This window comes from Sceloporus undulatus, chromosome 3 (assembly GCF_019175285.1).
Source record: "Sceloporus undulatus isolate JIND9_A2432 ecotype Alabama chromosome 3, SceUnd_v1.1, whole genome shotgun sequence".
NCBI classification, from domain to species: domain Eukaryota; kingdom Metazoa; phylum Chordata; class Lepidosauria; order Squamata; family Phrynosomatidae; genus Sceloporus; species Sceloporus undulatus.
Genome location: NC_056524.1, coordinates 223,024,423 through 223,036,647, shown reverse-complemented (window position 1 = coordinate 223,036,647; position 12,225 = coordinate 223,024,423). Strand labels below are relative to the sequence as shown.

Here is a 12,225-nt window from a genome sequence, read left to right as displayed (position 1 = left end):
CTAGAACATGGCCACATAGCCCAAAAACCCCACAAAAAACTATTGACGCCCGCCATGTAAACCTTCGAATTCACAAATTAAGGTGAATGTGTGTGGATAATACACACATTGTTCAAAGGGTATTTTACAGCTATATCTTGGGACACATTGCCCATTAACAAGCAATGAAGATATTTCAATTATATAAAGGACTGAAAAGGTATGTAATTTTACAGACAAAACAAAAAGCTCTAGAATTTAAATATATGCTATCAAGACGTTGAAAAACAAACCTTTGGTATTATGCACTGTTCAGCAACACTTTTTACTTATTGATTCCTGTTGATGGGTTTATTGTATTTTATAAAATGTCTGCAATATTAAAGTTATAATTGCAACGATATATAGGCAGTATAGTAGGTATTTTATTTTAAATTATTAGCCACTCAGAGAAGGCTAAAAGTAAAATAAATAAATTTGTGTTAAAATTAATGTATATTAAATAATAATTTAGCAACATTACTAATACAGTTGGCTTTCTACATGTGTCTTTGACTTTTGTAGATCTGATTATCTGTGGATTTGATTGATATGTTCTCTCTAGGTCCATCAGCACAACTTTGCCAGAGGTTGACTATAGAGCTGCGCTGGAGAACCTGGAAGTTCCTAGAAAAAACACTTCTCTAGGCAATTGCAGATTTTATAGCTTGTTTCTATGATCAATGTCTGACAGATATTGACCACAGAGTTGCACTGCAAGACATGGAGATTCCTAGAGAAGTGTTCTTTTAGGTTTAAAGAATAGTGTTTTTTTATTTGTGGTTTCCACATTCACGGGGGTCCTTCACCCCTAACCCCAGCCAATGTGGTGGCCACTGTATTAATATTGCTCACAGCAGTTTTATTAACCATGTGATATGTCAGACTGATTTTAGACTTTGATGCAGATATTAGGCATCTGAGTAGAGTGTCCATATACCCTACTTAGAGAAAAGATCTCTATTTAAAGGTCTGCTCAGCTATGTTAAATTTAAAGATAACATCGTAAGAGGAAGCCCTCAAAGCTGCCTCTTAAGAGTGCACCTAAACTGGACAGGCATGTAGATCATTTGGTTACAATCTCTTCCTCAGTACAGTGAGATGTACTGTATATATAACACATGCACACATCCCTTAACTAAATACTTTATGAAATCAGACCCATTTTGCCCTCTTTTTGATCAGAAATCCACCTATCCAGAATGAAGTAAGTTTTACTTCAAAGTAAATACATCCAGAACTGGAGATCTAGGAGCCTCTATTTGGCAAATGATAACTACAGCAACAATTAAATATGTGCACACAAGAAACAAACTTGACATCTGATTGTACTTTTAAGTAAACTGTCACAATAATCCAGACCACTGTACAGTTGGAAATTCCTGGACCAAACCTATACCCGAAGCTAGAAAGGACTCATCCTATTCTTCACAACAGGTGCAAATAAAAATTTGGAGCAGTTCATTTTTATAATACACAAAAATTTTCAAAGTAATCAAATCTAAAAAATTCACATGGTGCAAACTCAGTATTCTCTTTAAATTTATGAATTAGGTTTTCAAATTGCAGAGGGTCTATATAAAGTGAGAACCTGACAATTCATGAAATCAGGGTAATGCATCTTGCTTTTAGTTAATGGGCAAACAGATTTTATCTAACTCAAGTTTAGCCAAAGTGTCTGTGCAGCAAGTTATTAAAAATCTTACAGAGTGCAGGTTTTATTTCAAATATTCATCAAAGCAAGTGGATGCTTATTTCTGTATTTTGCTTTACACTGTAATATGCTTTGCATATTTTGGTTTTCTGGTTCTTCCATTTACATAAAACTAAGTTTAATATGGGTGTGAAATCCCCTGAAATTAACATATGTTTTAGACTAAATGATTGCACAGCTTGAAAATTGCAATTATAATATTATATTACATAAAATAATCACAGAATTTTAGGGTCTTCTTGTTTCAAATTAAATTTGTTGCCAGAAAAGAACAAACAAACCAGAGTGTTTCAACATTTGTCATGAAAACCCATCTCTCCGGGTGGTGATGGAAATAAATGCATGATTATAGTATATGCTATTCTCTATGGGACCTTGCAAACTGGAGCCAAGAGATGCTTTCTAAGGTGCTTTCTTAACCCAACAGAGAAGGGGAAAGTTAGAATGTATAAAATTGTAGAAAAATACAGTCAGCCCTCCACTTTCATGGGGGATTGGTTCTGGACCCCCGCCCCCGCAAAAACGGAGACTCGCACTTACTCAAACCCCACAGGCCCCATAGGCTTGAATGGGGTGTGCACCCGCAAGGATAATGTAGGTTGCCCTTCTGTGTATAATCAAGAACATGGATCTCAAGTCCACGAGAAAGGAGAGGCGACTGTACATGTAAATTTGAAGAGTATTTTGCAATGTACAGATTCCTTTATACAGTGTGACCACGCCATATGTGGGTGTGCCATATATGGCTTCCAGCATATGCTGGAAGCCCTGCCAGAACGACTTCTCCCGCGCCCTGGAAGGAGCAATGGGGTGTGCCGGGTGCGTGCCGCGAGAACAAGCCCCGTTGTATCTAATGGGGCTTGAGTTTACGCGGTTTTTCCCTTAGGCAGCGAGGTCCAGAACGGATCCCCTGAGTAAGGGAAGGGCCAACTGTACAGTGGGACCTTGGCTGTCCCCAATGGTGGCATGCGTGTGTGGCAGCCAGTTGTCCCCAGTGGCAGAGCATACATGTAGTCACACTGCTATTGGGGACAATGGGACGGGGTCTTACCTGAACTCCTGTTGTTTCCAATGTCGGTGTGGCTGCATGCATGAGCTGCCACTGGGGACAGAAAAGGCTTAACTGAAGTCTCATTGTCCCTAATGGCAGTGCCACTGCATGCACACACCACCAATGGGCTATCCCTAATGGTGGTGCAGCCACGTGCATAATCCGCCATTGCAGACATCGAGACTTAAGCATCTGCAGATTTTGGTCTCCATGGGGAGGTGTCTGAAAAGGATCCCTTGTGGATACCCGCTAAGCCTCTCAAAAGTCTCGTGGAATAGGGTAGGCTGACTGATACATACTTAGACCAAGTAACCCAAGTCAGCTCATATCTGAGCAGATTTGAAAATTATTATTCCAATATGTAAATATTAGACAACTAATAGGAATGTGGTAAATTCAGTATTAGTGTTTTATCAACTGTATTTGTATTATTGTATTATTTTATTGATGTAATCCTGCCTCGATTCTTGGGAGAGGTGGGAAATATAAATAAACTTCATTATTATTATTATTATTATTATTATTATTATTATTATTATTATTATTATTATTAAATATGCTTTCTGATGACCACACAACTGCTGATAAAATGTACCACTAATATGGCTAGGTCTGGAAGAGGAAAAAGTATGGTAAGCAATCCCAATTCATAATACAGAATCATAATGATGGAATGAAAAAGATGCCACCTCTCATGCATCAGGCTGCCTGTATATTATTGCATCAGTCGTGACAACTAGGTTTATTATGTAGCATGGACTTATTTTTAATAGTTTTATGTGGCTGCTGCTCCAAATTGTTAATATTTTTTGTAAATTTATTTTGGAGAACAATAGTAACTACAGAATTAAAATAAAGGAAATTTCATCCCTCCTGAAGAGACAGAGTACCTTAATAGCTTTTAAGAATTAGATAGTTGGACAACCATCGTGCTTTAGTTTGGGGTGAGCAACAGGCAGCCCATGGTCCACATGCAGCTTCACTACCATTGCACCCTACCACCAATTTCCTGGTGTGCCACTCTCTGAAGAAATAATGAACTTTTACCTCTAAATCAAGGCATACAATGAGTGTGTGCCTTGTCTTTAAGCTGGTTAGCACTCCTGTAAGCTTCCTGGAAGAGCCAGCATGGAAACAAGGTACGCACATGCCTTGCTATAGAGACAAAATAAAACTACTGGCACACTACAACAAATCTGCATGTGAGAGAGGTTGTTCACTTCTGCTTTAATTAAATACAACACTGAATCTGCAGCTATATGATGTGGGGGGCTGGCAATTTCTTTTTAGTGTGCCAGGCCCCAGTACCGGTTTCCTTGTTTTGTGAATGTTTTCTGGAAACTCACCAGGGACTGGCAGCTGATGGTTCATGGACTACCATTAGTCCATGCACCACCATTTCGAGTAGCACTGAAATATAACACCATGAAGCTACACTGTTTAATTCAGCCTGTAACTTTGACATGCAAAGAGCCTTGAAAATCATCTCTCCTTGTGTGTGCAATTTAGTGTTAAACATGGGAACTTCTGTGATTATGAAATTATTTTTCTACACATGGGGAAGAAGCTGGCTCATGTATGTTACTTTTTCTAACTTATTTCATAAACAAAGTAATAACATAGAATCATAGAGGTGGTAGAGACCATAAGGGCCATCCAGTCCAACCCCCTGCCATGCAGGAACTCTCAATCAAAGCATACCCAACAGATGGCCATCCACCCTCTGTTTAAAGACTTCCAAGGAGGGAGACCCCACCACACTCTGAGGGAGTGTGTTCCACTGTCAGGAAGTTCCTGCTAATGTTGAGGTGGAATCTCTTTTCTTGTAAAATTCTTTGTTCTAAAAGCACATGAGGGTTTTGTTTTTATTATACACTTTAGACCCATTGAAGAGGGACCACTAAAAGATCACTTCTTTCTTTTTTGTATTTCCTAGCATTAAAAATGGATCCGTATCCTAAAACTTGCAAAAGCATTTTCTCTTATTTTGTCCAAAGCAATTTAAGATTTTCAATAAAATGCCAAATAAATTGGCACAAAAGATAAAGTTAACGGATTGGAAAAATTATCAATATGCTTTATGAGTAGAATCACCAGTACAATTAATAAGGAAAATGGAATCCACTTTAGGGAGCTATAAAACTATTAAAACTATAAAATATTGTAATATAAAAATAGATTTTATTCTTGAAGAGCTGAACAAACAAACTTAATTATGTTTTCTCTATAGCTACAACAGAAGGATTTCTTGCAACTAAAGAACAAAAAAAATCTTGATTTTTGCATGTTCTACTACAGAAATTCTTAAGATTACATGCAAGTGCTTTTTAAATGCACATGAATGCTAGGAAATACAAAAAAGAAAGAAGTGACCTTTTAGTGGTCCCTTTTCAACTGGTCTAAGGTATATAATAAAAACATAACCCTCATGTGCTTTTAGAACATTTTTTTTCAGTTTATAAAATGAACAACAGAGTAGAAAAATGTTCTTTGTCTGACAAAGCTTTTCGAAGCATATGGAAGTAAATTCTGATGAAAACTAACTTTTTTTCCTTCTGTGCAATGTCTTTTAGCATATATACAATGTTGCATATGCCCCACTGCCTACCTCCCCCTCCCCCCTGGCTTGATAAGAGTTTAGAATCAATGCACTGTTTACAATTAATACCTAACATTCAACATATGGGATTTAAATACATTATTGACTTCAATGTACTCCCTATTCCCTTTAACCTTCTCAAGCAGGATTTCCCAACCCAAATTCCAAGTTTCTACTTTCCTTTCTCCAGTATATTTTGATGAAAACTAACTGATATAAGAAACTGTTTTAAAACAAACCAGACAATTTATCAGTAATGCTCATTACTGCTCATTTGGCTCATTACTATTCATTCTGGCCACAACAGTTTTTCCTGGTTTCTCCCCATCTCTGAGAGTCCCTTTCAACCTATAGCATCAGAAATTTAAAGTGGCGTATTTTATATACATTACATTCCCTACGACCAACTAATTAGAAAGACTTTTCAGTCTAGGTACAGAGATAGAGCAATCCTCTGCTTATGTACACAGTTTGACAAGGAATGGAGCTAGGGTACTGCTCCATCCAATTCATTATTGTGTGTGTACATACTGCTTAAATAGTGACATCTATTAAATACCTCCTAAGAAAAGTGGCGGGAAATAATGATGGCCAGAGTTACCATGATGCATAATAAAACACTAAACATACTGAATTGTCATGGTACAAAATTACACAATAACCTGTGCCCAAATACAGAACCATTTATAGTAAATGTTAGCAACCTACTGTTTCAAAACTCCCTTTATGCATCAGATCAATTGGAGGCCTGAAGAGATCTGCAAGGGTGGTAAGTTTCTTGTCTATTGCTCCTCCATTCCTTAATTCTTGCTCTTGACGAACTATAGGGAACCAAAGAAAAACAGAGTTAGGACTTTTTTTTTTCATAAATCAGGAAAATACCTTTCCACCTCCTGTCAAAACTTAAAACTGCTTATATCTCAAGGTGCCTTTGTAGACAAAGAAGAGAAAACTGTATGGAGGCAGTTTTAAGTTGTGACTGATTTACAAAACAGGGGAATCAAAGAGCAGAGAATTGAGCAGACACAGTTATGAGTTTTCATGTTTTAGGGCTCTTGCATTTTCAAAATGGAGAATCAAAGGTTTGTTTTATTTGCTTTTCCTGTTCCCAGCAAACCTAGGGGCAAACAAAGTATGACCTGATGAACTTAATTTGGCAGTCTGCCTCCCTTTACCCCATAACATCTCAATACTACATACAGACTATATGACTTTATCTCCCATTGCAATTTTTTCCCATGCATTTGCTTGTCAAACATTTTTGAATGACAAGGAGACATGTGGTCTCAAAAACTTTGCATAGAGATTTTGGGGCCTTTTAATTGTTGGTCTAATAAAGGTACTATCTCAATATGGGTTTTAGGATTTGACTTGTAATCAACAGAGTTACATTTTGAACAAACTGAATGAGTGCAATCAAATCATTAGCAACCTGCCTGGCTTCCCACTTCTCCACACATTGGGGGTTCTTTTACTTCAGAAGGCCCCCTGGAAACACATATACGGGCAACACAGAACCTTTACCAAATGTATACATTTCGCCCTCTTGTTTTCGTGGGGGATCCGTTCCGGACCCCCGTGAAAACGGAGACTTCCCTGTATTCAAGCTCCATAGGCTTGAATGGGGCGCATGCTTGTGAGTGCACATGGGAGTGCGCCATGGGGTGCGCTCCATGGAAAGTAGCGGAGCTAGCCCCTCCATTAATATTCAATACCACAGACCTCAAGTCCGCGCGAAAGGAGGGGCAACTGTAGTTAGAAGTGATTTCTTGCTTTTGTTTCCTGCTTGCGTATGAAAAATACTGAAAATCCAGCCTCATATCAGTATACAATGAGCCCTCTACATTTAATGGAATTAGGGATGAAGGATCCCTATAAAAATGGAAAAACTGCAAATAAAATACCTGAGAAAATACTTCTCTAGGAATGTCTAGGTCCTCCAATGCAATTCTATGGTCAACATCCAATGGAAGTTGACCATAGAATTATGCTGGAGGACCTACAAATGCCTAGGAAGTGTTCACTCTAAGAATCTCTAGGTCCACCAGTGCAACTCCTGGCAGACATTGGCCAGAGTCATGCTAGAGGGGCTAGAAATTCCTAGAAAGAACATATTAATCAAATATGCAAAAGTCAAAGCAACAAATACTGGCTCAGTTATATCTGGCTCCCTAAATGTGGTGTCCCTGTGCACCACTGTGCCTGCAGTCATTTGCCTTGGAATGTAGCAGGCTCTCTACCTTTCCTGTTTTTTTTTTAAAGGGAGTATGGAATGTTGAAAACAATGATCGGGCCTCTAATTTTCAAAATGGCTTTGAGCCCCACATAGCACTCAGAGGCATTCTCAGAAAATTAAAGTGGTGGTCAGTTTCACACTTCATTCTAAAGTCTACTCAGACATTTAGAAAAGAAGGAAAAGGGGAGGGGGGAAGTGTTATCTTGGAAGGCAGAGACTGGGGGAAGAACACTGGGGAGCTAAACTGGATAACATGGAACAAGGGGCCTGTTTTCTTTACATTGTTTTGTTGCCTCATTCTGTTTTTGATTGGTTTGGTTAATGTGAAGTCGAAGGCTTTCATGGCCGGCATCCATAGTTTTTGGTGGGTTTTTTGGGCTATGTGGCCATGTTCTAGAAGAGTTTCTTCCTGATGTTTCGCCAGCATCTATGGCTGGCATCTTCAGAGAATGCTTGCTTGGAAAAGGCTGGGTATATATATATACTGTGTGAGCCTAGGAATGCAGGAGTGATTTGCATGTGTATTCCAATGTGAAGTCGAAGGCTTTCATGGCCAGCATCCATGGTTCTTTGTGGCTTTTCCAGCAGATAATGATCACCAATGAGCAGACATTAATCCTCTTTTGCATTAGCCTTCCAGCCTGAGGCTTGCCATCAGCACAGAACAATACACGTGCAAATCACTCCTGCATTCCCAGGCTCACACGGTATATATAGACCCACTTTTTCCAGGCAAGCTTTATCTGAAGCCCTTCTGATGTCTGAGCTGGAATAACCATTAGCCTGTAAAGCCCGGTCCACATGCAAATTACTCCTGCACTCCCAGACTCACACACTGTATATGTGTGTGTGTGTGTACACACACACACCCATCTTTTTCTAAGCAAGCATTCTCTGAAGATGCCAGCCACAGATGCTGGTGAAACGTCAGGAAGAAAATCTTCTAGAACATGGCCACATAGCCCAAAAAACCCACAAAGAAACATGCATGTGTACTGTTCTGTTGCTGATGGCAGGCCTCAGGCTGGGAGGCTAATGCAAAAAAGGATTAGTGTCTGCTAATTCGTGATCATTACCTGCTGAGAAAGCCCCTGACTCTGAGTGGTTTCCCATTTGCATTTGCTGAGTCTTCATTTTGCTATTCTTCAGGACTAGTAGCCAAATTTTGTTCACTTTAAGGGTTTCTTCTTTCCGGTTGAAATTATCCAGATGTTTGTGGATTTCAATGGCTTCCCTGTGCATCCTGACATGGTAGTGGTTGGCATGGTCCAGAACATCAGTGTTTTCAAACAGTATTTTGTACCCAGGATGGTTTGTGGCATGTTCTGCTACTGCTGATTTTTCTGGCTGTCCCAGTCTGCAGTGTCTCTCGTGTTCTTTGCTTCTTGTTTGCACACTGCGTTTGGTAGTCCCTATGTAGACTTGTCCGCAGCTGGATGGTATGCGGTAAACTCCTGCGGCTGTGAGAGGGTCTCTCTGGTCTTTGGCTGAGCGAAGCATTTGCTAGATTTTCTTCGTCGGTTTGTAAACCATTTGAAGGTTGTGCTTCCTCACCACTTTGCCTATTCTGTCTGTGACTCCTTTGATGTATGGTAAAAATACCTTCCCTTTGGGTAGCTGCTTATCTTCACTTCTCTGGGTTTTCCTGGGCCTGGCAGCCCTTCTGATGTCTGAGCTGGAATAACCATTAGCCTGTAAAGCCTGGTCCACATGCAAATTACTCCTGCACTCCCAGACTCACACACTGTGTGTATATATATATGTGTGTGTGTGTGTGTGTGTGTGTGTGTGTGTGTGTGTGTGTGCGCGCGTGTGTGTGTGTGTACACACACACACACAACTTTTTCCAAGCAAGCATTCTCTGAAGATTCCAGCCACAGATGCTGGAGAAACGTCAGGAAGAAACTCTTCTAGAACATGGCCATATAGCCTGAAAAACCCACAAAAACCTATAAATTTGGTTAATGTTAGATGGTTTGTTTTCTTAAGTGTAATGAGTTTTGCTTGGAGAGGTATGTGGGTGTGAGTATGCCGATATTACCAGGTGTATGCCAGGTATCTGTCTATGCATGCTTAAGCCTGTTTAAGCCTCACCAGTGCATCTCCTGTGAAATAGGTATTTTGCTGTACTTTCTGGTGGCAAGCAAGTGATTTCACATTTGAGGCTCAGACCCAACATCTGCTGTGTACGTAACTTTTTGGGCCAAATTACTTGTCTCTGACCATCATCGATTTTTCTTCTGTAAAATGAGTGTGGAAGCAGGAAACTCTGAGATCAAAAGAGAGGCTTGGTGTTTGGAAGCCCAGAACCCACTTCTACCTAGCCTTCTAAGATCTGAGCATCTCTAGATGCTGTTGGATGCCAACTCGCAACATTGCTGGATCGCTCACTATGCTAGCTGAGGCTGCTCGGATTCTAAGAAGATTTGGTGGACCACAGATTTCTCACACTTTAAGAGGTCCACATCAGTAAGCACAGATACTGCAAATGAACAATAGGAAGATGACATAATTGTCTGGAGATACTTACTAGTTTCTGTCTGGAAATCTCGAAACCCATCAAATATTGAACGAGCAGGTCTGCGTCTTTTTGGAGCTTCAAATGGACAGAATTTAAAACACAGATTAATTATAAGAAATATTCTGATGCAACTGCATTACTGTGTTATTGCAAAAAAGTCTCAAACCTCAGAACAGTTTTTACTCAAAGTGACAGGTTGTCTTAGAATGTCAATAATATATGTATCGTGATATTTGTGCACATTAATTAGTACATAAGTATTGTGTTCTAAGTTTTGGATGTCTGTGTGTTGAGGCACATTTATTTTCTATTTATTGGATGCTATTCCACTTCTACGGTTTAAAGGGACTTCTAGATGAAAAATATACCAGAGAAAAATAAAATCCAAACATATACAACATTATAAAAAAGGGGAAATCAAGACAAGCAGGGCACAATACAACAATAACAATAAAAAAATAAAGAACAAGGTAATAAAAATACCCAGTGTTGAAGGGCTGTGCAAAATAGTTCTTCACAGACCAGTGAAATCCACAATGTGGGAGGCCACACAAAATTCTTGGACAGAAGTGTGAAGCCACCAGCTCATGGGGTCTGATATACGTATGGACCATAATGCTTCCTTGTACTGTCCATATTCTATTCTTATCCCTATCTTGCTTTCCCCACTGCCAAGTATTTCTCAAACTTTCCCTTCTCCTTTCCCAATGAAAGGGTTGAGGAAGTGTGCTTCTTCAGAGAATTAGGATGTAGCCTCAGGTCATCCAGCACAGGATTGAAGAATATGTAAATTCAGGATCAATGGAGGGCAAAGCTATGCTCACAACCTTGATGCCACAGCTACTGCACAACAGGAAAATAAAAGGTTCATAAAGGTTCATACAGGGAGATTTATTTTTTCAATTTTTTGTGACAAAATATTAACATTTTGTTTTAATGTTGCTTGCATCAGAAATTGACAAAAATGAGGCCCTGCAAGTCCCCAAGGCTGTTTTTGTGGCCCAAGACCCCCTCAGATTCCTTAGACCAACATTTTTCTGTCCCCCCCCCCCCCCCAAAAAAAAAAAAACAAGTGAACTGCCACTTCTGGAAGTATCCAACAGTGGCAATTTAAATGTTAAATATGCTCTAACATCAATTCCCCTGCTTTGTTTAACATAAATAACAATATATACGTGTTTTTCAAAATAAGCAGTGGACACTGGCCACTTCTGGCTTTTCTTCTCAATATTTTCAATATATATATATATATTTTTTTTACAATTTTGGCAGTCTAAGCAGCCAGCTCAGACTCTCTACTACTGCCTCAAGATTAAATTGATATAGAAAAAGAGAAGAATAATCGAGAAAAATAACAACAACCCAGAGGAAAGTCATTGCTCAGCTGGCATATTAGCACTGCAAGGAGAGTATACTTAATCTTCCCACTAAAGTTTCTTTTTCCATATCATCCTTCTATCTACCCCACCTGTCTTGGAGTATAAGAAGTAAATGATGCAGGTTGAATGGAACTTAAAATTGCAAACCTTGGGGCACCTAGGAACCCATCCAGCTATTGTAAGGACCTGATCTTAGTTATGTTTCACTGAAATATGCCCTGTTGATTTCAATTTGTCATAGGCACTGGAAACGTCCCAGATAATGGGTTAAAATTATACCTAGGATGGAGAACAGTGGTGTAAAGGCATGCGCGCGCATGTGTGTGGGGGTTACTTGCAACTACTGTCGGGTAGTTTTACATTTTCTTCAATGTAAAAAAAATGGATGTGGTATGTACATATGGGTGCTGTACATGCATGCAGGGGACCCATCTCTCAAAAGGGATTGGTGATGATCTTGAGAAGCTTCTAGCCACTACAACTACTTGTATGGTGCCCTAAACACAGAATCACAGATTTGGGAGAGATCTCAAGGGCCATCCAGTCCAACCTCCTGCAATGCAGGAACTCTCAATCAAAGCATCCCTGATAGATGACCATTTGTCCTCTATTTAAAGATCTCCAAAGAAAGAGATTCCACCATTCTCCAAGGGAGTGTGTTCCACTGGCAAACAGCTCTTACTGTCAGGAAGCTCCTTCTAATGTTG

General features: G+C 39.5%; 1 protein-coding gene across 1 annotated transcript in view; it reads right to left on the bottom strand.

Annotated features, from left to right (window-relative positions):
* Window positions 1-12,225, bottom strand: part of UBXN7 (UBX domain protein 7) — a 39,409-nt gene that overhangs the window by 14,879 nt on the left and 12,305 nt on the right. Inside the window, exons 4-5 of the mRNA XM_042458658.1 lie at window positions 10,149-10,214; window positions 6,091-6,203 (exon numbers count right to left, since the gene is read on the bottom strand). Of these exons, the coding sequence (XP_042314592.1) occupies window positions 6,091-6,203; window positions 10,149-10,214 (179 nt within the window). The remainder of the gene's footprint in view (window positions 1-6,090; window positions 6,204-10,148; window positions 10,215-12,225) is intronic.